The 22,062-nt window shown below is 49.1% G+C and overlaps 1 protein-coding gene across 5 annotated transcripts in view; it reads left to right on the top strand.

Moving 5' to 3' along the window:
• Window positions 1-20,617, top strand: part of RBM10 (RNA binding motif protein 10) — a 32,181-nt gene extending 11,564 nt beyond the window's left edge. For 2 of the 5 annotated variants that reach the window (XM_006864231.1, XM_006864229.1), the window contains exons 3-24: window positions 5,236-5,419; window positions 6,847-7,077; window positions 8,884-8,953; window positions 10,733-10,806; window positions 12,261-12,347; window positions 14,592-14,652; window positions 14,800-14,976; window positions 15,314-15,474; window positions 15,670-15,767; window positions 15,872-15,959; window positions 16,503-16,689; window positions 16,797-16,939; window positions 17,027-17,144; window positions 17,265-17,356; window positions 17,459-17,623; window positions 18,841-18,990; window positions 19,084-19,149; window positions 19,236-19,424; window positions 19,512-19,586; window positions 19,855-19,961; window positions 20,039-20,168; window positions 20,293-20,617. In XM_006864231.1, coding sequence (XP_006864293.1) covers window positions 5,236-5,419; window positions 6,847-7,077; window positions 8,884-8,953; window positions 10,733-10,806; window positions 12,261-12,347; window positions 14,592-14,652; window positions 14,800-14,976; window positions 15,314-15,474; window positions 15,670-15,767; window positions 15,872-15,959; window positions 16,503-16,689; window positions 16,797-16,939; window positions 17,027-17,144; window positions 17,265-17,356; window positions 17,459-17,623; window positions 18,841-18,990; window positions 19,084-19,149; window positions 19,236-19,424; window positions 19,512-19,586; window positions 19,855-19,961; window positions 20,039-20,168; window positions 20,293-20,418 — 2,779 coding nt within the window. In that variant the 3' untranslated portion in view covers window positions 20,419-20,617. The remainder of the gene's footprint in view (window positions 1-5,235; window positions 5,420-6,846; window positions 7,078-8,883; window positions 8,954-10,732; window positions 10,807-12,260; window positions 12,348-14,591; window positions 14,653-14,799; window positions 14,977-15,313; window positions 15,475-15,669; window positions 15,768-15,871; window positions 15,960-16,502; window positions 16,690-16,796; window positions 16,940-17,026; window positions 17,145-17,264; window positions 17,357-17,458; window positions 17,624-18,840; window positions 18,991-19,083; window positions 19,150-19,235; window positions 19,425-19,511; window positions 19,587-19,854; window positions 19,962-20,038; window positions 20,169-20,292) is intronic. The other 3 variants (XM_006864230.1, XM_006864233.1, XM_006864232.1) reach the window with 3 other exon arrangements.
• The last annotated feature ends 1,445 nt before the right edge of the window (window positions 20,618-22,062 follow it).

Here is a 22,062-nt window from a genome sequence, read left to right as displayed (position 1 = left end):
TCATAAAACCAGAGACTTTGTTTTGTTTCCAGTTTAGAATGGGGCTTGACACATAGTAAATGTTACATTGACAGTTGTTGGGTGAGGAAATGAGCAAGCAATTATGAAAAGTTACAGACTGAATGTTTGGAGATGTTTTGGGAAATCACAAATGCCTGATAGTAGATAATTTAGTTAAAATAGTGATTAAATGACATGTTCACATAATAGAATGTTACACAGCCATTTAAAATAATATTGTAGAAGACATGTGTAATGATCTGCAAAGATTTTTATGATTATCTTCCAGAGAAGAACTAGGTTATAATATAGTATGATCACATTTTAATGTAATAAACAGTGGCCTAAAAATTCATGTGGGCATTATCAGTATTTTGCTACTGCAAGCAGCACTGTATTGAGTGTCTTTGTATGCATATTGGAATGTATTTATAGGACAAATCTCTAGAAGAGTGGTTACCTGGTCAAGGGATATGTACATTTATGTTTTTTATCAAGATTGACACATTTTCTCCAAAAGGATTTTTTTTAAATGTTTTACTGTGAATTATGTGATAGTTTACATGGGAGAACATTAGCTTACATTCATCCTATCATATATTTTTACACTGCCATGGTTAGAATCCCCTCCATGCATCATCAACCAAGCCTGCCCCCCCTGGTTGTCAGCACACAGCCCCTCCCCCCTCCCTCTCAGGGCTAGAGTCCCCAGCAGCTCCATCTCTGTATCTCTTGGAGCCATCGTCTCTGCCTCCATCTCTGGCGTCACTGTGTCTCTGGGTAGGGTCCCACACTCCATTCTTCTCCATTGATGGTCCCAGGGACCTCAGCTCCTGGACTGCAAAGTCAACCACTCCCCTCCTTTTGCTACAAAACATGTACCTTTACATTTCCAACCCTCACAGTCAGTCCTGATAACAATTATTCACTATTGTACCACATGAATGCTATCCCCGTCTCCTTTCATCAGTCCCACCCAGACAGATTGAATACTACTCAGTGGAGATTCTATCTTCCTTCGTGCCCTCTGGATTTAGGCTCCCTCTTGAAAGCTTGTAAGCCAGTCACTTCTTACCTTTGTAGCCCCCCCATTTTGGGTATCGAATGTCCAAGTTGCCCATCCTTATCTATCCTCTGTATCGAGGAGGTGGGACTGATCCTCGCTGTAAAGATTAATTCCTTTTTTTTGAGCTACTGCATCCATAATTGTAGGTCAAGTTCATCAAATTGTATCAGATTACTCTTTTTTTTTCCTCTTCTTTCTTCCAGTTGAGCTCTGATCATACAGCTATTGAAGCCAGGTCAAGTGTGGGTGTTCTTGTGCATATATATATGCCCTCTCTTCTTATCAGCTGGAAGCTTCATTCTCCACTCTGGACCTCCGTGGCTATGTCACTGACTCTGGGTCCAGGAGTCCCTAGGTCTTGCCAAACTGCTGGCCAACCAGGTCTCCACCCGGATTCACAGGAGTGTATTGAACGTGGTTGGACTTAGCTCGCAGCTTCATTGATGTTTTTCCCTCACTTCCCCTTATCGGTGACCAGCGTGTTCACCAGTCAGAGCACATGTCTGCTCGTGTATTCCCATTGAGTCTTAGACTTGGAAGGAGGTTTGCCCTGAGGGGACCCGACTGCTTGCCTTGATGTCTCCTGGGTGGGCAACTTGCTTGTTCTTGTAGTAATCAGTCAGATTGCTTATATTGTTTTGTATTTTTCCTGTCAGTCTTGAAAGAAAGATGTATCTTCTGTTCTTCTAGCAGCTTCAGGCTGGTCTGCTTGTCCTTTCAAGTGGAAATTTCCCACTTCAAAAGATTCTGGATGGGGTTCAGGATTCCACCTATGGTCTTATGGAATGCAGAGGCTCCGCAGGAAGCCTCCATCACTGGGCAAGTTGTATCCCTATTTTAGGTATGCCAATCAGTTATAGGCAGAAGACGGACTTACAAGCTTTCCATGGTGATATTTCTGGCTGTTCCTTTCTCTCCCCCTAAAGTGTCTTATTTTATAATGGTATGCAAGGGAAACCAACATTCAAAAGGCAGCCAAGCATCTTAACATTATTTCCCCCGTTTTGCCCATTCCAACCATGCCTCAATCCCTGTATCCCAGAGCCCTGTTATTCCAAGGTTGTGCATACATCATTATTTACCTCTGTCCCACTTAGCTCATGCAAACCTGCCTACTTGTTCTCCCATCCGCCTTGTTCTTCCATTCCCCTCCCCTTCCTGTGTGTTGCCCCCCTCCCCAGCACCCAAACTATCCTGTGTCTATTTCATACCCTATGATTTGAGAGAGCTGCCTATCCCACACCTTTGTCAATACAATCTAAAATCAAATTAATTTTCTTTTTTTCAATCTAGGTGAAAAAAATTTTTTTTAATTTGTATTTCTTTAATAATGCTATTGGGACAACATATGTTTCCTTTTCTTTGAACTGTTCATAGCCTTTTTCCCATTTTATTTGGATTGTTGGTTTTTTCTTTATTGACTTGTAAGAACTCTACTAATTAAGGGAATTACTCTCTTATCTTTAAAATGAGTTGCAAATATTTTCCACATTTGTGATTTATCTTTTAACTTTATATTATTTTTCAATACTATATTATGAAAACATTTCAAACATACAGCAAAGTTGAAAGAATTTTACAGTGAACACCTGTGTATCTATCTTACCCCTGCCAATAACATTTTACCATACTTGGTTTTATCACATGTTTGTTATGGTAATTTTCGTAAAAATATACATTGTTGCTGTTAAGTATTGTCGAGTCAGTTGTGAATCTGTATAGGGTTTCCGAGGAGTGGCTGGTAAATTTGAACTGTCGACCTTGTGGTTCAAATGACTTTGCAGTACAGCACATTACCTGTAGCACCACACCAGGACTCCAAAAATATACATAGCAAGGCATATCGAATTCATTCAACATTTTCTGCATGTGCGGTTCAGTGACATTGGTTACAATTCTTTGCATTATGTCACCATTTTTGTGATCTGTACTCGTATTGATTCACCATTAACTTAAACTCTTTGCCCTCTAAACTTCTCCTCTATGTTTTAGGGTTATTGTTTGTCAATATGATCTCATATAGAAAATTCTTTTAAAAAGCACAATCCTCAAGGCAAACATTATTTATTAGTTGAGCTAAACTATTTAGTTTAAAGATGACTTCATAGAGTAGTTTCGGTTTGAGGCTCAAAGATTATCTCAGGGAAGTAGACTGGATCCTGGAATTAAAAAAAAGAAAGGACTTTAGTGGAAAAGCTGAATGAAAACCCAAAACAGTTTGTGCTTTAGTTCATTTCTTAGTTTTGATGATTGTGCCATAATTTTGTTAATATTAGGGGAAGTTGGGTGACGGGCATATGGAAATTATGTACTGTCTTTGAACGTTTCTATAAATCTAGAATTATTTTTAAATAAAACTTTTTTGATAGTCTGTAAGGATAGTTTAATTTTCATCTTTCATCATGAGTGAGAAAGAAAGTTTTCAAGTACAAATCATGTGTAATTCTTTTTTAATTCTGTTCATGTTCTTTCCCCATATGTCTTCCTAGCTTATTGTTTATTTTTTTACTTAGCTTATGACTTTAGGCTTTTTTCAAGCAAAAGTGTTTTACTTTTATATAGTTGAATTTGATCACTTTTTTTCCTATGGCTTCTGGATTTGCAGTCATAGGACTTCCCTCTTTCAAGATTCTAAATAGATTACTCTTTATTGGCTTTAATTGTTTAATTTTTCCATTAATCTGCCTCAAATGTAATCTGGTATAAATTTGTAAGTATTGTCAAAACATTTAGACATTTAACATTTTTTATGCACTTACACTTTGGGCTGTGGGTTAATGTGTCAGACTGTAAAGCCGTTTGAACTACAAGGTCAGCAGTTCAAGCTCACCAGCTGCTCCTCAGAAACCCTATTGCTGTGGGTAGGAACCGACTCTACGGCGTTTCACAACAACAACAAATATTTTGGGGCTTTATTTCTACATACTAATTTTGTACCCAGCATCCTTTTTGATTTATCTTATTACTTGTAATCATTTTTCAGTTGATTCACTTAGGTAGGTTTTCCAGGCATACTCTTATATCACCTACAAATAGTGGTAATTTTACCTTCTCCTTTCCAGCTTTTAATCCTTTTTCTTCATTCCCTTGGTTAATTGTTTCAAAAAATTAAAAAAAAAATCACCCGTTGCCATCCAGTCAGTTTAACTCATAGCAGCCTTTTAGGACAGAGAATTTCCCCATAGAATAATCTTTACAGAATCACATCTTTTTCCTGTTTGATTGCTTTAACTAGTATCTTTGTTAAGTGTCATCAAGTCGGTTCCTTAGAATAACATTTAATAGTAGTGTTGGTAGTGGCATTCATTCTAGTATTGTTCTTGACCAGTATTGGAATCCTGCTAGTAGCATTCTGCCATGGTATATATTTTTCTTACTTGTTCATGCTTTCCTTTGGAAAAAAAAAAACAAAAAACCTGCTTGATAGTAATTTTTATCATTATTTAAAAGACAATAACTACTGAATACCAGGCACTCTGCTAAGCTTTGGGGAATATGATAGTGAACCAAAAGGGTATTTGTTTGTGGAATTCACAATCTAGTATTTTAAAAATCATCAAAGAAATGCAAATTAAATCAACTTTGAGATAATTATTTTACAGTTATTGCAGTGGGAGAAGTTTTAGCAAAACAGCTTCCAGTGCTAGCAAGGTGACCGTGAAACGGGGGCAGGGGTGGCACCGTGCACAATGAGGTGAGGCAGAGGGGGAGAGAGATCAGCAGGAACCTCACCCCATAGGACCCTGTAGACCTTGCAGGACCTTGGTGAGCATTTTGGTGTTTTTTCTTGAAAATAAGAGGGAGCCATTCAAGAGAGTAGTTATGGTTGGGTTTGATTGGCTTCGCCTTATAAACATTTGCACTTGGATGGTAAAGAATGAACTGGGGGGGAGGCTTGTGGGGAGGTGAGACTAGTCAGGAGGTCACAACTGAAGCCTCAGTGAAGCAAGACAGACACCTGGATCCAGAGTGGTGGGGAAGGATGGAAAGAAATTAATTAAACGAGAGAGGAGAGCAGGCTCTCCGTATGGAGACACGATTCAGAAATCCCTGTTTGGGTTGAGTGGGACTCAGGACCTAGAGGGAATAGGCAGGGATCACCTTTACCTGTTGTACCGTTTTCACGAAAAGGTCTGCCCTCTAAAACCTCCCCATCCTTCTTCCTGCAGAGGTGGTCGTGGAGATAGGACTGGCCGCTATGGAGCCACTGACCGCTCACAAGATGACAGTGGGGAGAACCGCAGCCGAGACCATGACTACCGGGACATGGACTATCGCTCATATCCACGCGAGTACGGCAGCCAGGAGGGCAAGCATGATTATGATGACTCCTCTGAGGAACAAAGTGCAGAGGTGAGGCCCAGGGGAGGCTGGGCCACACCTGGGTGGGAGGGGCTCCTGAAGGGCCTCTGTGGCAGGTATCTCTCAGCTCCTAGGTTTTCAGACTGTGTTAGGTGGCTTTGTCTCACCTGGAGGGTCTGTTCCCACTCCCCTCTCCGAGGAGTCCTTTCCTGATTTGGCTTCCACATGCTTGGCTCTACCTCCAAAAGCCCCTGGCTACCACCTCTTTCCCTTCTTCCCTGTTAGTGGTTCATTGAACCCTGTGGTTCACTGCGAGATCTATATTGCCAGTTCCCTATACAGCCAATTTAGATCACTTGAAGAGTTTCTCACATGAGACCCGGCGTCTGGGATTGGGAGGAAAACTGGGGGATAAGGATATCACCAAGCAGAGCAGTTTGGGAAGGACCACCATGGGAATTCCTAGTGGTAACAGAACCCCTAGACAGAGGGAAAGACCCCTCAGTTCTCTCCTTTGAGCTGAGGGGGTATAGCCCTCATGTTGGATAGTTTAGCTTGAGAGGTAAGGATGATACCACCAGGGAACCCCCATGTGAGGAGAAGAAACAGCCTTGTCTTGCCTTAGAGTAACCCCAGTTTGATGGAGCAGTCAGGGCCTTGATCAAGGAGGGGTGGGGATGGCACCTTGGGAGCCCAAGTGCCACTCTGGAAGGTCTGGTGTCTGGGCCCTAATGGTGGGCTACTAGCTTTGGCAGGTGTATTAGGGGTGAAAGCAGCCATACTTTGCCAGTAGTGGCTTTTGAGTTGTGCCTCCAAGTGAGGAGGCGCAGCTGTCTCAAGGGGCACTGGGTGGACCCATTGGAAAGAGTGGGATTGGGGTACTGAAATAACCTTTCCTCTTGAGGGTTAGAGGTGGGGGGTTTAGAATAAGAACCCAACAACCACACCCTGCTTTGAGGGAGACTGGTGGTGATAGAGGACTGGTCCAGGCTAAGGATCAGACACTGACGGACAGTGTCTGTGACCCTTATACCTTTGCCAGCTCCTGCTGGCTCACTCTGGTTGAGATTTTAAGTTGTTTCTATGCCCACAGCTGAATTATATAGGAGATGAGTGGCCTTTTGTGGCTTGTGGAACAACTGTACACACACTAGCTAAGCTTCGGAGGGAGGAAGAACAGAAAGGACAGGGTCTAGTATGCTATCCCCAAAGGAGGCTTAAGCTGTGTCTGGTGTCCTGCCCACCTGTAGGAGTCATTTCCCCTCCCACCACCTCCCAAACTGCCAACGATTTCTCCCTCCCTCTCCACCCCAGAAGGATTGTAGTCCAGGGCCTACCCACCCTGTCTTGTCTTTAGCCGGAGCCCGCCCACCCCTGGCTTTCAGAGCCTGCTTGCCTCAGAGAGCCAGCGGCCAGTCCCTAGGCTTGCCCCAGACTGACTGCCCGTCTGGTGTCTCTCGTCTCGTTCTGTTGGCCAGGATTCCTACGAGGCCTCCCCGGGCTCTGAGACTCAGCGTAGGCGGCGGCGGCGGCACAGGCACAGCCCCACCGGCCCACCAGGCTTCCCCCGAGACGGCGACTATCGAGACCAGGACTATCGGACCGAGCAAGGGGAGGAGGAGGAGGAGGAGGAGGATGAGGAGGAGGAGGAGAAGGCCAGTAACATCGTCATGCTGAGGATGCTGCCACAGGCAGCCACTGAGGATGACGTACGTGCCCCCCATGGTCCTGGGCAGGTGGCAGAGCAGGAGGCCAGACTGGGTCTCCTCCAGGGCCCCCAACTTCAGCACCTTCCATCCCCTTTACCCACCTAACTTCTGCCCCCAGCACTGATCCATTCTCTGTGGGCAGGCCCCATCATCTCCTGGTCTGGAAGGAAGGAGTGTCGGATAGGTCAGCTTGACCAAGAGGTGGTGGTAATATTGAATATATGGTGATTGTGGGCATGGGAGGGAGATGTGCATTCCTCCTGCACATTCCACTGGTTATCCATCATTCTGCATATGCTGATCAAGGGCCAGGACTCACCGGGCCCCATGCTGCAGTACTGAATACTGCTGGTAGCAGAGATGATGCTGGTTCCCTGCAACCCCAGGAGGTGCCTTTGGGATTTCCTGAAGTTTACTTACTCTTTCCCCACCCTGTTGCCAGTATATCAAATCTCATTACTGACCTGGCACCGGGGCTGCTGACAGTCTTCCCACCCAGTTTTCCTTTATGATGTTCTCTCTGCTCTTCCTCCCTTTTTTCTCTTATAAGCTCCACATAATGATCCACATACAATCCCCATGAGGGCCTCTGGACTAGCCTCCTTACTAGCTTCCTTGATTCTTGTTGTTATCCCTTCCTGTTGAATTTTCAGCTTTTTCTGAAATTGCCAGCTATCTAATTTGTAGCAGAGAAAATTCCATCTATGTGTTTGAGAGCTTTTGAAGGCTGATCAAGAGCCCTGGTGGCACTGTGGTTAAAGCGTTCCATTGCCAACAAAAAGGTTGGTCCCCCTGTATCTGTCCAGAGAGAGTCGCTGTCGTTTGTGGAGGTTTTACCACATGGTGGGCCACATGCCAGGCTGATTTAATCTTCTCTGTGGCCCGGCATGAAAGGTACTCTGTATCTGCATCCTACAGAAGAGCAAACCAAGCCCCCCGAGCAGACCTGGAGCTCTGCTCTAGATCTCACAGCCAGTGACTGGCAGAGAGGAATTGGGGTCTAAACCTGGACAGCTGGACCCTAGAGCCCAGATTCTTGTTGATTCCGGAGCCCTCCCTGAGTGCTTGGAGTCTCTGGTTTTCATCCTCATGATAGCCCTGCAGAATTAATCTCTTTTCTATTAAGCCTGATGAGAAAACTGGAGCATCGGCTCCTGGTCCTCCTCAAGCGGCCCCACTGGCCTAGAGACCCTACCTCACCTGGTCTAAATCCTTGCCTCTGAAGCGTTCCTTTGGTCTACTTCTCCAGGAAACTGTCTCAAACCCCAAGCAGCTCCTTAAATTACTGCTCTGGTCATGATCTGGGGCACAGAACTAAGATTTGCTTAGACTCCAGTCCTTCCCAATTTGGTAATTGTGTCACGGGTCTCTTTTGATACAGTTTGGGGGTAATCCTCTTGAGGTGGATATGAACTGTGTCCCAGTTTTCCTTGTTTTGTGACTGCCACCATGCCAGTTGTCAGATCATCCCTACCCCCACCATTCATGAGTTGCTGGCTTGCTTGCTCTCATTGTTCTCTGTGCCCCCAGGGGTCATCGCTCTGGCTCTGCCATCCTTTACCTTGCACTATGCCCCTTTCTCCATGTGAGTCACTTTCTGCAAGTCTAGAGCTGAAAGCTGAAACCATGTGCTGCTGGTATTGGGGATAGGTATTGCTCAGAGCAAAGTCCTGAGCAAGGAAGACAAAACAGTGTGTCCAAATCCTCAGTGACCCCCCTTGGGGTCCTGGAGGCCTCCAGCCACCCTCGACTATACATCAGCCCCTCTTGTGCTGAGCCAGCACCACTCTGTATCTCCCCACACAGATCCGTGGCCAGCTGCAGTCCCACGGGGTCCAAGCACGGGAGGTCCGACTGATGCGGAATAAATCCTCAGGTGAGCTTTTGTTCCCAGTGCCCTCTCTTCTACTGGCCAGCTTCAGCCTTCAAATCTCCCTCCTTCCTCTGCCTTCTCCCTCACCCTCCCTGCCTTCCTGCCACAGCTGGGAATGGGCAGTTTGGGGGGGGGTACCCTCCCTACTCTTCCCCTCACCCTGCTCTCCTCACAGTTCTGCCCAACAGCCTCATGCAGGAGGCTGTCTAGAAGGGGGATGCAGCTCTGAGCTGAGTGCTTCCTGGGGGCAGGCCAGAGCCAGGCTCCAAGGAACTTCTTTTTGAGACTGAGTATCTAAGATAATAACCTCCCTTTCCTAAGCACACTCTTCCCAGATTTCTTTCTTCTCCGTCTCCTGTCCCTCACCACCTGACATTTTTGCTGGTAACAGCCTCTGACCAGAAAGTAGGTCTAACACAGCCCAATCCATGTACCCCAGGAGGGGAGGCAGGGGATGGCTCTGGTCCAAGGGTGCATCCCAAGGAGCAGCCAGAACTTCCTGGCCTTGCCTGTTCCCTCCTTCCATCTTGCAGGCTGCTTGGAGTTGGCCTGAGGTTAGCAGGGTAGTCGGGGAGGGAGTTGCCTCTGCAGGACTTATGGCCCAGGCCCCCCAAGGCAGGCACAGTGGGGTCTCACTCTGCCTGAGTTTCTCTCTCAGTCTCTCTCCTGCCCCCACCTCCATCTCTTTCTCTCTCTTTTTCTCTTCTCTCTTTCTGATTATACCATTCCATCCTCCTGTGCATCCTACGGTTATTCTTTCAGAGATCAAGCATGCCTCCTAAGCCCCACCATATCTAAGTTTTCCTTGTGTATCCACCTCTAAAGGAAGAGATGCTTCCTGAGGCCTCAAGTCCTGAATCCCTTTCCTAACCCTGACCAGACTCTTGGTAGCATGTAGGTCTTACTCTGTTTCACCTCAGCTCAACCTCATGCTGACATTCTAGGTCTCCCTTCCTCAAGGAGATAGATTTCCCAGCTTTAATTCCCTCTATGACACTGGACATTTCACCCAGCATCCACTGATTCTTGCTCTTAAGATCCTCCTGACCAGTCCTGGCCCCCATTTTCCCTGTATCCAGGAAGATCTGGGCTGTTTGTGATTGTAATCTTCCCAACTTGGCCTTGAGGTTGCTCCCTCCCTCCTGAGGCCTACTTCCTGTGTACTGTATGGAAGCTGAGATTTAGGTTGTGTCCCTAATTTCCCCTAGTTCCTGATGGGTCTAGAGCCTTCCTAGCCTCACAAGCCCAGCGCCTCTTTTCCTTCTTTGATTAAATACCTGTCTCAGGGCCCTTCCTGGGCACCTCTGGTTTTGTGTGGGCCCTGCCCTTGAGTTATTTATTCTAGCCCATGGGGAGCCAGCAGCCTTCCCACCTTCCTCTCTCCTTCCTTCTCTAGAGACAGACCTATACTTGTAGTCTTTCCCTCCCAACTTATTCTCTCTGTCAGTGTCACCTCAGGCTGGCCAGGTAGGTCTGCCTGAGCCCTCTCTCTGTGCCTTCCCAGTTGGTGTGTGTGTCTCTTCCTCTGCCTTATACTCTGGCCTCTCCTGTTCTGTTTTTCTGCCTCCTCCCCCTTCTCTCTTTCCTGCCTTTCTCAGCCATCTACCTTGCCTTCCACCTCCCTAGTTTTTCTCTCTTTGATTGATTCTCTCTCCCTTTTTCCTGTTCCCCCTTTCCTCTCTGCCCCCCTGGTCCTCTCCCCTCGGGTCCCGCCCCCGGGAACGCCGTGTGTCCAAAGCTGTTGACTAACCCACTGCGTCTGTATCTGAATGCTGTCTCCAGGTCAGAGCCGGGGCTTCGCCTTCGTCGAGTTTAGTCACTTGCAGGACGCTACACGATGGATGGAAGCCAATCAGGTTGCTTTGCCGCACTTGAACCCCCCCCCAAACAAATACTACTTTGTAATCGAGCGCTCCCCATCGCCTGGTTCTTATGGACACAGTTCCCTGCCCTGTGGCCCCGTGTCCCCCCCCAGCCCCTCTCTCTTTCCCCTTCCTGACCCTCACTATCTCCTCTTCCCACCTCTCGCTACCCCACTGGGCTTCCCATCAAGAACCCATGCTCACCATTGGCCCCTTCCTACCACCAGGCACTAGCTCTACCCCTCTACTTCTCCTGGCTGCGCCTTCAGAGAAAGAGCTGCCAGGGTGGGCTCTTCCACTTAGGTTCCCAGTCCTCAGGGATTGAGGTCTGTCCAGCCTGGGGCCTGGGTGTGTGTCTGAGGTACCACCCTGCTCTAGCATTAACCAGAAGGAGGACTTTGTTCCACTCTCAGGCATGGCTGGAAATCCAACAACTGTGGAGCTTAGCTGTTGACACACTAACTAGTAAGCTCCATTGTGTTAGCTCTCTCCCTGCATGTTAATTTGGCCTTTTGTCATGCAAAAGGATAGCACTTCTGTGTTGGTCTAAAGCACCAATCAAGTGTGACAGTGTATGTTCATGCCCTGGACTCAATTCGGTTGCCCCATCCTTCCCATCACACCTACCCACCCACAGGAGCCACCTCAGGTAAACCCATGTCTTCTCATCAAGGAGCTATGCAGAGCCAGTAAGGAAGGGAGCCTGCTCCCCATTCCAGCACAGAATCTCTACCCAGCAGCTTTGGGACCTTCAGCGACCCAAGGATCTGTTCTGGCCACCTATCACCAGCCAAGATCACTGGTGTAGGGCACTGAAGAAAAGCTTCAGGGAAGGAAGCACTTGGGGAGGGCAAGGGCATAGGGACAGGTGTGATGAAATGGGACAATGCCCACAGGAGCAGCCCTGGGCCATCTCTGTGGGATCAGTAGGCTAGGACAATGGGCCCAGGCCCCAGCTATCCATGGGAAGACAGCCTCATGGCAGGAACTTTGGTCCTTCAAACATGGCTCTTTCTTTTTCCCCTCCTCCAGCACTAGTGCGGGTGCGCTTTCTCTCTTTCTCTCTCCCTCCTTCCCATCCCCTCATCCCACAGTGTAGCCTGTGTAGTGCTGGCCCTGGGTGTGGCCTGGCAGTGTCAGGGCCAAGTGGGGATTTTCCCCACTGTCTTGACAAGTATCGGTTAGCCTGAGCACTGTGTGCCTGGTGGTGTGTGTTCACATGTGTGCGTCCGTGTGCCCGGAAAAGCAGCAAACAGCTGCGCCCGAGAGCTGTGGCGCTTTCCCTCCCTCCCTCCTTCCCTTCTTCCCTCCGTCAGTTCTCCGACCTCCCTCCGTTCCCTGTCCCTCATCCATCCAGCTGAAGGGCTCGCTCACTCTCTTCTCCTGTGCTGAAACGGTGCGTGGGGCACTGCTGCCTGGGCCTCACTGTAGTCTACTTTTGCCCACAGCACTCCCTCAACATCCTGGGCCAGAAGGTGTCCATGCACTACAGCGACCCCAAACCCAAGATCAATGAGGACTGGCTGTGTAATAAGGTACAGGGCGACAAGCAGCACTTGCCATGGATAGCAACAGCAGCAACTTGGCGACGTCTCGATCTGTCTGGGAGGGGTGTGGGTGTTGAGCACTGGCTCAACTCAAGTACTACTGTTCCTGGCCATCTGTCCATCCATCCATCCGTGTAACCATCTGTCCACTCACCCACCCATCCACCCACTGCCCTCGTGAAAGACAATCTTGTCTGGAGTCCCAGTAGACTTTAAACAAATATTTACATGACAGATTAGTCAAGTATAGGTATACACCTGGTATGTAGAATGTGAGCTTTAGAGCCAACTGACTGAGATTAGAAATATCCTGGATGTCAGCAGTTTTCCTCAGGATATTTAACTCACTTTGCCTGACATTCTCCATCTCTTAAGAGACTAATCATTAGACCTCTCCCAAAAGGTGTTTAGGACTAATATATGTTGTTTTGGTAGTGTAATGGTTATGAATCGGGCTGCGAGCCACAAGGTCAACAGTTCAAAACTACCAGCGGTTCCGCGGGAGAAAGATGAGGCAGTCTGCTCCCGTAAAGATTTACAGCCTCGGAAACCCTGTGTAGGGTCGCTATGAGTCGGAACTGACTCCACAGCACACAACAACAATACTTAGAACAGCACCTGCCTTACAGATGACATGGTTAATTGGAAAAGAAAAGAAAAGCACAGGGTGTATAAGAGTCATATTAAGTGATCCAGCCTAGAAGACCACTCTGACTAAACCAAGAGCTGAAGAATGTTGTAGGGTTTGAATCATTCCTTATTACATAGGAGGAGACTAAGGCTCCAAGGGGTGGGGCTGTGGGTGAACCAAAGGGGCCATGGATGTCATGGGTTCAGGTCTACCCTAGGCCCCCCTGGGGGCCAGCTTCACAAAGAACCTGAAACTCAGCAGCCTTGTGGTTTGATAGCCCTACCCTCCTGTAGCCACCTACAGGGGAGACTGAGAAGTTGTGGCAGCCCTGACTCATTCCCTAAGAAGTAGTCTGTCTAGTACAGGGAAGTGCCATCTGTTTCTGTAGGGGAAAAGTAATAGCAGAACACCATCCCTCCTGTTTTCAGATACTCCTCGAACCCAGGGACTTATCTTCACCTCCTTCCCCTCCTTTATCCCCTGCATCCTGTTGGTCACCAGGTCCTGTTGCTTCCATCACAGAATTACCACTTTTCCTCCCTTGCCATTTCTGCTGTTCGTGTCAATCCTCATGCCCTCTCACCCACACAATCGCCATGGACCCCTCTCTGGTATGCTGGCTTCCTGCCCTTTCACTGTAACATTCCTAAAAACCAGCTCTGAGCACAACCTTCCCTCTGCTTAAAACGCCTGCAACTCTGAATTTGGAAGTGATGGTCCTCCATACTAGCATCATCTTCTCTCTCTAGCCTTAGCTTTTGCCTTTTCCTTTAATCTCCTACACCAGCAATGAAAAATCTGCTGTTCCCTCTGCTAGAAATCCCTTCCCAGCAAAAACAAACAAATAACTTCTGGACGTCCCAAATCAAATGTCCCTACTTCTGTGCCGTCCTTTTGGACTGTCACCAATGTAGCGGCAATCCCGCTCCCCTCCTTGAGCATCCTGGTGATGAACAATCCATACAGACTGACTTGTCCCCCTTTAGGCTACATCTGCCTGCTTACTCTTAAGCCTTGAGGGCAGAGGCCACATCCTTGGCACATGGGGCAGGGCCTGAGGACACAGAATCAGTGCTCGGTGCCTGGCTGTGGAACAGAAATAAGTGTGGCGGAAGCTCATGGCTCTCTACGGGCTGGAATATCCAAGGAAAATTTTGCAAAAGTAGCAGAATCAATCCTGAAGATAATTAAGGGGTATACGTTTGGAAAGAGGAACCAGGTTCTAGGGACAGAAATATGGAAGGTTTCTAAATAAGGAAGCAAATTTTGGATAGAGGAGATCTACTAAAGGGATTCAGGGAGGGGCATCTCTGGGAGTTGGTACCCCCTGAGTGGGGAGGAGGTAGTTGTAATGGGGGTAGGTGAGCTGTTGATTCTTAAGTTGAGGGTGTGACACTGGGGCCAAATTTGAGACCATGTTAAGAGGAAATTCACAAAACTTAAAATACCAGCAAAAGTCTTGGACACACACACACACCCCCGCCCTGGAACCTCCTTTCTGGAGCATTGTGGCGTCTCGGGGGTGGTGGTCTGTGGATCCAAGTTTGGAGGGTACACTGGAAAGCCCTACCTCCTCTCATGATCTGGCCTGTGCCTCACAGTGTGGAGTCCAGAACTTCAAACGACGTGAGAAGTGCTTCAAATGTGGTGTGCCCAAGTCAGGTGAGGCCCTCCTACCTCTACCCCATTCTCAGGGACGTTGGTGGGTGGAAGAAGGATGAGGAACCAGTGCTCAAGGGTTATAGGAGGGTGAGTAGCTGTGGAATCCTCCCCTTTTGTCACTTGCTTCTCCTTTGCCACCCTTGACAGAGGCAGAACAGAAGCTACCTCTCGGCACAAGGCTGGATCAACAGACGCTGCCACTGGGTGGACGGGAGCTAAGCCAGGGTCTGCTTCCTCTGCCACAACCCTACCAGGCTCAGGGAGTGTTGGCTTCTCAAGCCCTATCACAGGGCTCAGAGCCAAGCTCGGAGAATGCCAATGACAGTGAGTCAGTTGTTCCTCCTTTCTCTGCCCTCGGCTGTCTGAGCTGGGCTCTGCAATCCCATAGAAATGGTGGTGACCAGGACTCGGGCCTCACAGAGGTTTCTGCCTGGTAGGAGGACAGACATGTGATACAGGGAGAACAGAAGGAAGAACATTGCTCAGTCTGCCTTTGGGGTGTATTGGGATGGTTTTCAGCAGATGAGTGGTTGAGTTGGAATTTAGAATCACATACAGTTTATCCAGGAGGGAGAGGTGAAAGGAAGAAAAGATATAGGCCAGAGAACAGTGGGGAGCCGAATATCAAGGGTGCCTCCTAATGCTGGGCTCTTTCCTGTAGCTATCATTTTGCGCAACCTGAATCCGCATAGCACCATGGACTCCATCCTTGGGGCCTTAGCACCCTATGCGGTGTTGTCCTCCTCCAATGTACGCGTCATCAAGGACAAGCAGACCCAGTTGAACCGTGGCTTTGCCTTCATCCAGCTCTCCACCATCGTGGTGAGGGCGGCACAGGGGGGGGGCCGGGCAGCCAGGGTCCCGGCCCCCCGGGTGGCTGGGAGGTCCCTCTGGGTTGGGGAGGAGACACCCTTGCCCCAGTCCCCCACCGCGGCCCCAAGCCTGGATATAGGGCAATAGAGCCGGGGGCTTCCCCGGGCCTGACCTTTCTGCCCCTACCTATCCTCTTCCCCACAGGAGGCAGCCCAGCTGCTACAGATACTGCAGGCCTTGCACCCACCGCTCACCATTGATGGCAAGACCATTAACGTTGAGTTTGCCAAGGGTTCTAAGAGGTCAGGGTCCCACCCATGTCCCTTCCTTTCTTGACCCTCAGCTTGGGACATCCATCCTCAAGGCCTCCCACCTCTCACCCCGAGTCTCTTAATATTCTCCCCAGGGACATGGCCTCTAACGAAGGCAGTCGTATCAATGCTGCCTCTGTGGCCAGCACTGCCATTGCTGCAGCCCAGTGGGCCATCTCACAGGTACTGAGACTCCCTCCCCCACTTCCCCAGCCCCAGTGTCCTAAAACCTGGACCTCAGTCCTCCACCACTCTATACAAACGCTCTACACAGACTCACTGTCTGTACCTGAAAGTAGCTGGCATGGGCTTAGGGGCTCATGCTACGTTCTTCTAAGCTCCTTTGTCCATCACTGGCTCCCAGGCTATTTCCAATTGCCTTGAGTTGTTCCAACTTCTTTAATAAAAAGAAAAGTATGAGTGGCTGAAAGACAATTGGGGAAGTGAAAACAAAAGTAGGAGGCTGGTAACTTGTTTGGTCTGACACCCAACACATTTCGCACACATGCCAGTGATCAGCCCTGGGAGAATTCTGGCATCCATCTTTTCATCAGTCTTGGCATTTACCACTGCCTTGTTCTGCTGTTGCCAGGCAGTCTGAGGGCTGCATGTTCTTCTGTCAGACAGACCCTGACCTAACCTGTAGGACCAGTATTCCTTATCAAGTCCCTATCCCCCCTGCTCCTCTTCTTGTTCTAATGAGCCCCTCCTACCTGCCACCCTCAGGCCTCCCAGGGTGGGGAGGGTGCCTGGGCCACCCCCGAGGAGCCAGCGGTCGACTACAGCTACTACCAACAGGATGAGGGCTATGGCGGCAGCCAGGGCACAGAGTCCTCCCTCTATGCCCATGGCTACCTCAAGGGCACCAAGGGCCCCGGCATCACTGGAACCAAAGGGGACCCAGCTGGAACAGGTGAGCCCCGCCCCCCAGCATCTCCCCACAAGCCTGTGGTAGGGGCCAGCAGGCATAAGGTCTTGGGCCCCACTATTCACAGATATTCTCTCTTCATACCTCTTAAGGTCCTGAAACTTCCTTAGAACCTGGGGCAGATGCTGTGTCCCTGCAGGCTTTCTCTCGCACCCAGCCTGGTGCTACCCCTGGCATCTATCAACAATCAGCAGCTGAGGCGAGTAGCAGCCAGGGTACTGCTGCCAACAGCCAGGTGAGTGAACTCTAGGGGTATCCTGGGTGGGCAGGTGTGGCATTGGCAGACACTGAGCCCCATTTCCCTGTTTGGCCTCATAACCAGTCATATACCATCATGTCACCCGCTGTGCTCAAATCTGAGCTCCAGAGTCCCAGCCATCCCAGCTCTACCCTACCACCAGCCACCAGCCCCACTGCCCAGGAGTCCTACAGCCAGTACCGTGAGTAGCCATGGCCTGTGGGGCGGGGTGGGCAGTTCTTACAAAGCAGAGAGGAATATGACACCTACACACACACACACACACACACACACACACACTCTTACTTCTCTTTATCTCCAGCTGTCCCTGATGTCTCCACTTACCAATATGATGAGACATCTGGATACTACTATGATCCACAGACTGGCCTCTACTATGACCCAAACTCCCAGGTGATCTAGGGCAGCCCAGGAAGTGGGGTTAGATTGGATGATACCTGGCCCTGCAACTCCTCTTTTTTATCTGTCTTCATATTTCCCTTTTCCTACCCCCAGTATTACTATAATGCTCAAAGTCAGCAGTACCTATACTGGGATGGGGAAAGGCGGACCTACGTACCTGCCTTGGAGCAGTCAGCCGATGGACATAAAGAGACAGGGGCACCCTCAAAGGAGGGCAAAGAAAAGAAGGAGAAGCACAAGACCAAGACAGCCCAACAGGTGAATACTGTGGCAGTTCAGCAGTCACTGGCTGATTGTTGGATACCTTCCGGTAACTGCATTCTGTCATGGATTACCTTCGACTGCTGAGGGTGGTGGTCAAAAAGCCATGACTCCTATGTGACCTGAACCAAGGCCACCTCCTTAGTACATGGCAGGGCTCCCCACCATCCTGAAATGCCCCTGTGCCATCCAAGCATGTCTTCACAGCTTTTTTGTCATCCCCCCTCCCCAGTGGGGGGACCCTCACACTCTGCTAGTGGGAGTATGAACTGATGTGGTCATGCCTGACTCCAGGCTAGCCTTGCCTGTAAAAATTCATCAATGTGTGCAAACTACTTTATTCCTTTTAATTCAGAAACCCTGTGTGTTTGTGTACGTGCTCACATCTCAGAAAAATTCTCATGGGCCCATAGTGGGTAGAAAGGAAACTAGTCATCGCAGTGTTTTGTGGTAGTGGGTAGCTAGAGGGAACCTCAGTTTCTTTATCTGGAGAAAGGGTACAATAGTCTGCGTGCAACTTTTAGAAGAAAGTACTAAGTGTTCACTCAATAACTTGGTAAATTCTAAAAATGGTGTTGGGGTTTTGGGTAATAAACAGAATATGGAATGTGTAATATGTAATTTAAATTTATACATAGGTAAAATAAAATTCTATATATTATAGGACAATAAAATGAAACACACGAGAGTGGGTGCCTGTTGGGAATGGAAGCAGCACAGAAGGGTCTTGATGAGGAGCAGTGATGATAAGGGCCGAAATAGGAATTTTCATTACCACCTCGCTCACTTTTATGTATTCTCTCTCAACCTACCCTTGTCTGCTACTCAGAGGACCCTACACTCTACTCACACTGCTCTGCCTTGTCATGGCAAACCAGGGGGCGTTGGCAGGGGGCTGGGGTTGTGAAGAGTTGAGGTGTTCAGCTTGGAAGCTGTGGTCATGTGTTTGGGAGGGTTTAAGGAAGCAAGGGTTGGTGGGGAGGGGGGTGGTTAAAAGAAAGTTTTACTGTGTGAAAGGGTCAAGAGTGGTAGTTTCGAGACCAAGTGAAGTCTACTGGCAGTAGTTCAGGCTAGAGAGATGTGGAGGTAGTTGGGGCTGAGCCTGGGGCTAGAGGGTAGGATAGGTAGACTGCTAAACTCACAGTAATGAGGGTTCCTTGGTCTGGAGAGCTGAGCTCCAAGTGCCTAGCCCTCACTTTCACCCTTACTCTCAGATTGCCAAGGACATGGAACGCTGGGCCCGCAGTCTCAACAAGCAAAAGGAAAACTTTAAAAACAGCTTCCAGCCCATCAGCTCCCTGAGAGACGATGAAAGGCGAGAGTCAGCCACTGCAGATGCCGGCTATGCCATTCTTGAGAAGAAGGTGTGTTGTGGCCATCCATCTGCACCCCTCCCCAGTTTTGGTATTTTTCTAGTCCCTCTCTAGAGACTGAATTTCTGTTTCTCTTCACTGCAGGGAGCACTAGCTGAGAGGCAGCACACCAGCATGGACCTCCCCAAATTGGCCAGTGATGACCGCCCAGTGAGTACCCAGGGACAGAAAAAGGGGTGGGAATTCAAATCCCGTCAGGCCTGACCACCACCACCTCCCATCTTCACCTTCTACAGAGCCCACCACGTGGGTTAGTGGCAGCCTACAGTGGGGAGAGTGACAGCGAGGAGGAACAGGAGCGAGGGGCCACTGAGCGGGAGGAAAAGCTCACCGACTGGCAGAAGCTAGCCTGCTTACTCTGTCGACGTCAGTTTCCCAGCAAGGAAGCCCTCATCCGGCACCAGCAGCTCTCCGGGCTCCACAAGGTGACTGAGGGGTGGAAGGGAGACGGGGACTCCTGAAGCCTGAGACACACCCCAGCCCAGCAGCTTAACTCTCTTTCTGCTTGGCAGCAAAACCTTGAGATTCACCGACGAGCCCACCTGTCAGAAAACGAACTGGAAGCACTAGAGAAGAATGACATGGAGGTGAGGCATGGCCCATTCCCGCACTCCATCCTCTCTATCCCCATTCCTGCAGGTAGCTGCAGTTCAAGATGGATACACCTACTATCCCTGTAAAGCTCTTTCCAAATTCTCCTACCCTGGCTGCTTGTTCCCGCTGTGTCTTGTCCCTTGGGTCCTGGGACTTCTCATCCACACTGAGTTTTTCATGGGCTCAGCAGGTCTTGCCCCAGCTACCCATGTCTATGTTTCCAGCATTCCCCACCATTCATGCACATACACATACTTTCAGCAAATGAAGTACCGGGACCGTGCAGCTGAACGCAGGGAGAAGTATGGTATCCCTGAGCCACCAGAACCTAAGAGGAGGAAGTACGGTGGCATGTCTGCAGCCTCTGTGTAAGTGTCCAGGGCCAAGCGAGAGGGCTTGGGGGCTGCCAAGTTGATCACTCAAATTGTACCTCTGTCCCCTTTAGGGACTTCGAGCAGCCTACACGGGACGGGCTGGGTAGTGACAACATTGGCAGCCGCATGCTCCAGGCCATGGGCTGGAAAGAGGGCAGTGGCCTTGGCCGCAAAAAGCAGGGCATTATAACACCCATTGAGGTAAGTATTCCATCCTTTTTTTGCCCATCCCCCAAGCATTCCCCATGCCCATTGCATCCCCATCTTGTCCCCATTCTCCTCCCCCACTCCCCAGCCAACCTGACAACCTGCGTCTTTCACACAGGCCCAGACACGGGTGCGGGGCTCTGGCCTAGGTGCCCGGGGTAGCTCCTATGGGGTCACCTCAACTGAGTCTTACAAAGAAACACTGCACAAGACAATGGTGACCCGCTTCAACGAGGCCCAGTGAGCAACTCATACAGATGTTAGGTGTTCAGCTGGAGAGGATGAAATGTTAGGTGATCTGAGAGGACCCTGCTCCTATCTAAGCCCTATTCTCCAGATGGAAAGGCCCTGACCAAATTAAATTTTGCGTTGGTGACTTTTATTGGAAAATTAATTGGGATCATGTTTGTTTGTTTTTTTAATAAAAGCTGAAAAGTCTACATCTTGCATGTCTTCCTCATGCTCTGTCATGGTTTGTGGGCCATATAAATACAGGGACACAAAGATCAACAAGAAGCTTCATCAGATTGAGGCAGGCGGCAGTGGTTGAATTTACACTGTGAAGTGCTTGGTGTCTGCTAGTTCATTGGGGAGAGGGAGCAGAACACAGACTTCTAGTCTGTGCTCTAGTCCCCAAGATCTGGGTCCCAGCCTCCTTCATCAGCACCATCGGGACACCATTAGATTTGAAGTCCCCCCTGGATCAGCCAGGACTGGGAGCACCCATCCCCTGACCTCACAGCCTCCCAACTGCACTTGGTCCACAAGGCTAAACTGCTTGCTGCACTTTGCTGTAGCAGGCCTGGGGACTGTGCCTTCAGGCATCTTTCCAAGACAACAGACACACATTGGTGCAATGCCTTCAAGGTGCTTATGACCCCACAAGGGTGGAAATAGAGGAGGTCTAAGTATCTGCTACTCCCAGGCCCCAGGAAAGCTCCTGTCATGACTATTTAGGTCCACTTTGTTCTCTGTGTGCAGCCAAACCAAACTGGGGCAGTCCTCTGGGTCTGGGAGGGCTGTACTATGGAATGGGGTAGAAAGCTGCTCCTACCCCCTCCCCAGGGTTGTGAAACTAGAGGGTAAAAGGGCGATATGGTTTAGGAAAAGAAACTAGAACAAATCCCCTCCTGCCATTCATTAATATGTGTGTGTCATCACCCTGAGACTGGTCAGGGATAAACAGATGTGAAGTTAGAAGAAAGCCCTGAAAAATGGGGTAATACTGATTTGCAGCTCTGGTAGCGTAATGGTTACGAATCGGCTGCGAACCTTAAGGTCAGCGGTTCGAAACTACCAGGTGCTCCGCGGGAGAAAGATGAGGCTTTCTACTCCCGTAAAGATTTACACCCTCGGAAACCCTATACAGGGTCGCTATGGGTCGGAACGACTCGATGGCACATAACAACAACAACTGATTTGCAGAGGGATTGGTGGGAGTGGGGTGTTGTTCAGCAAGAGGAAGACAAACAAACCCATTGCCAACAAGTTATTTGTCCAAACTCATAGCAACCCTATAGAGCAAGGTAGAACTACTCTGTAGGTTTTCCAAGACTAAGTCTTTACGCGAGCAGGCAGCCTCATCCTTCTCTCCCAGAGTGGCTTGGAGATTCAAACTGCTGACCTTTTAGTTAGCAGCCCAATGCTTAACCCACCGTACCACCAGTGTTCCTATGATCAGTGAGTTGTTAAGTTGTTGGTAAGTGCCATCAAGTTGGTTCTGACTTACAGCGACCCTGTATAGGGTTTCCAAGGAGCAGCTGGTGAGTATGAACCACCAACCTTGCGGTTCAAAATAAATTTACAGTTCAGCACAGTAACCCACAGTGCCACACCAGGTCAGTGGTAGGGGAAATTAACCAAAAACAAATAATAGCTCGAGTGTTGC

Source organism: Chrysochloris asiatica, unplaced genomic scaffold (genome assembly GCF_000296735.1).
Source record: "Chrysochloris asiatica unplaced genomic scaffold, ChrAsi1.0 scaffold00062, whole genome shotgun sequence".
Lineage (NCBI taxonomy): Eukaryota > Metazoa > Chordata > Mammalia > Afrosoricida > Chrysochloridae > Chrysochloris > Chrysochloris asiatica.
This window is presented reverse-complemented; position numbering and strand designations above follow the sequence as displayed.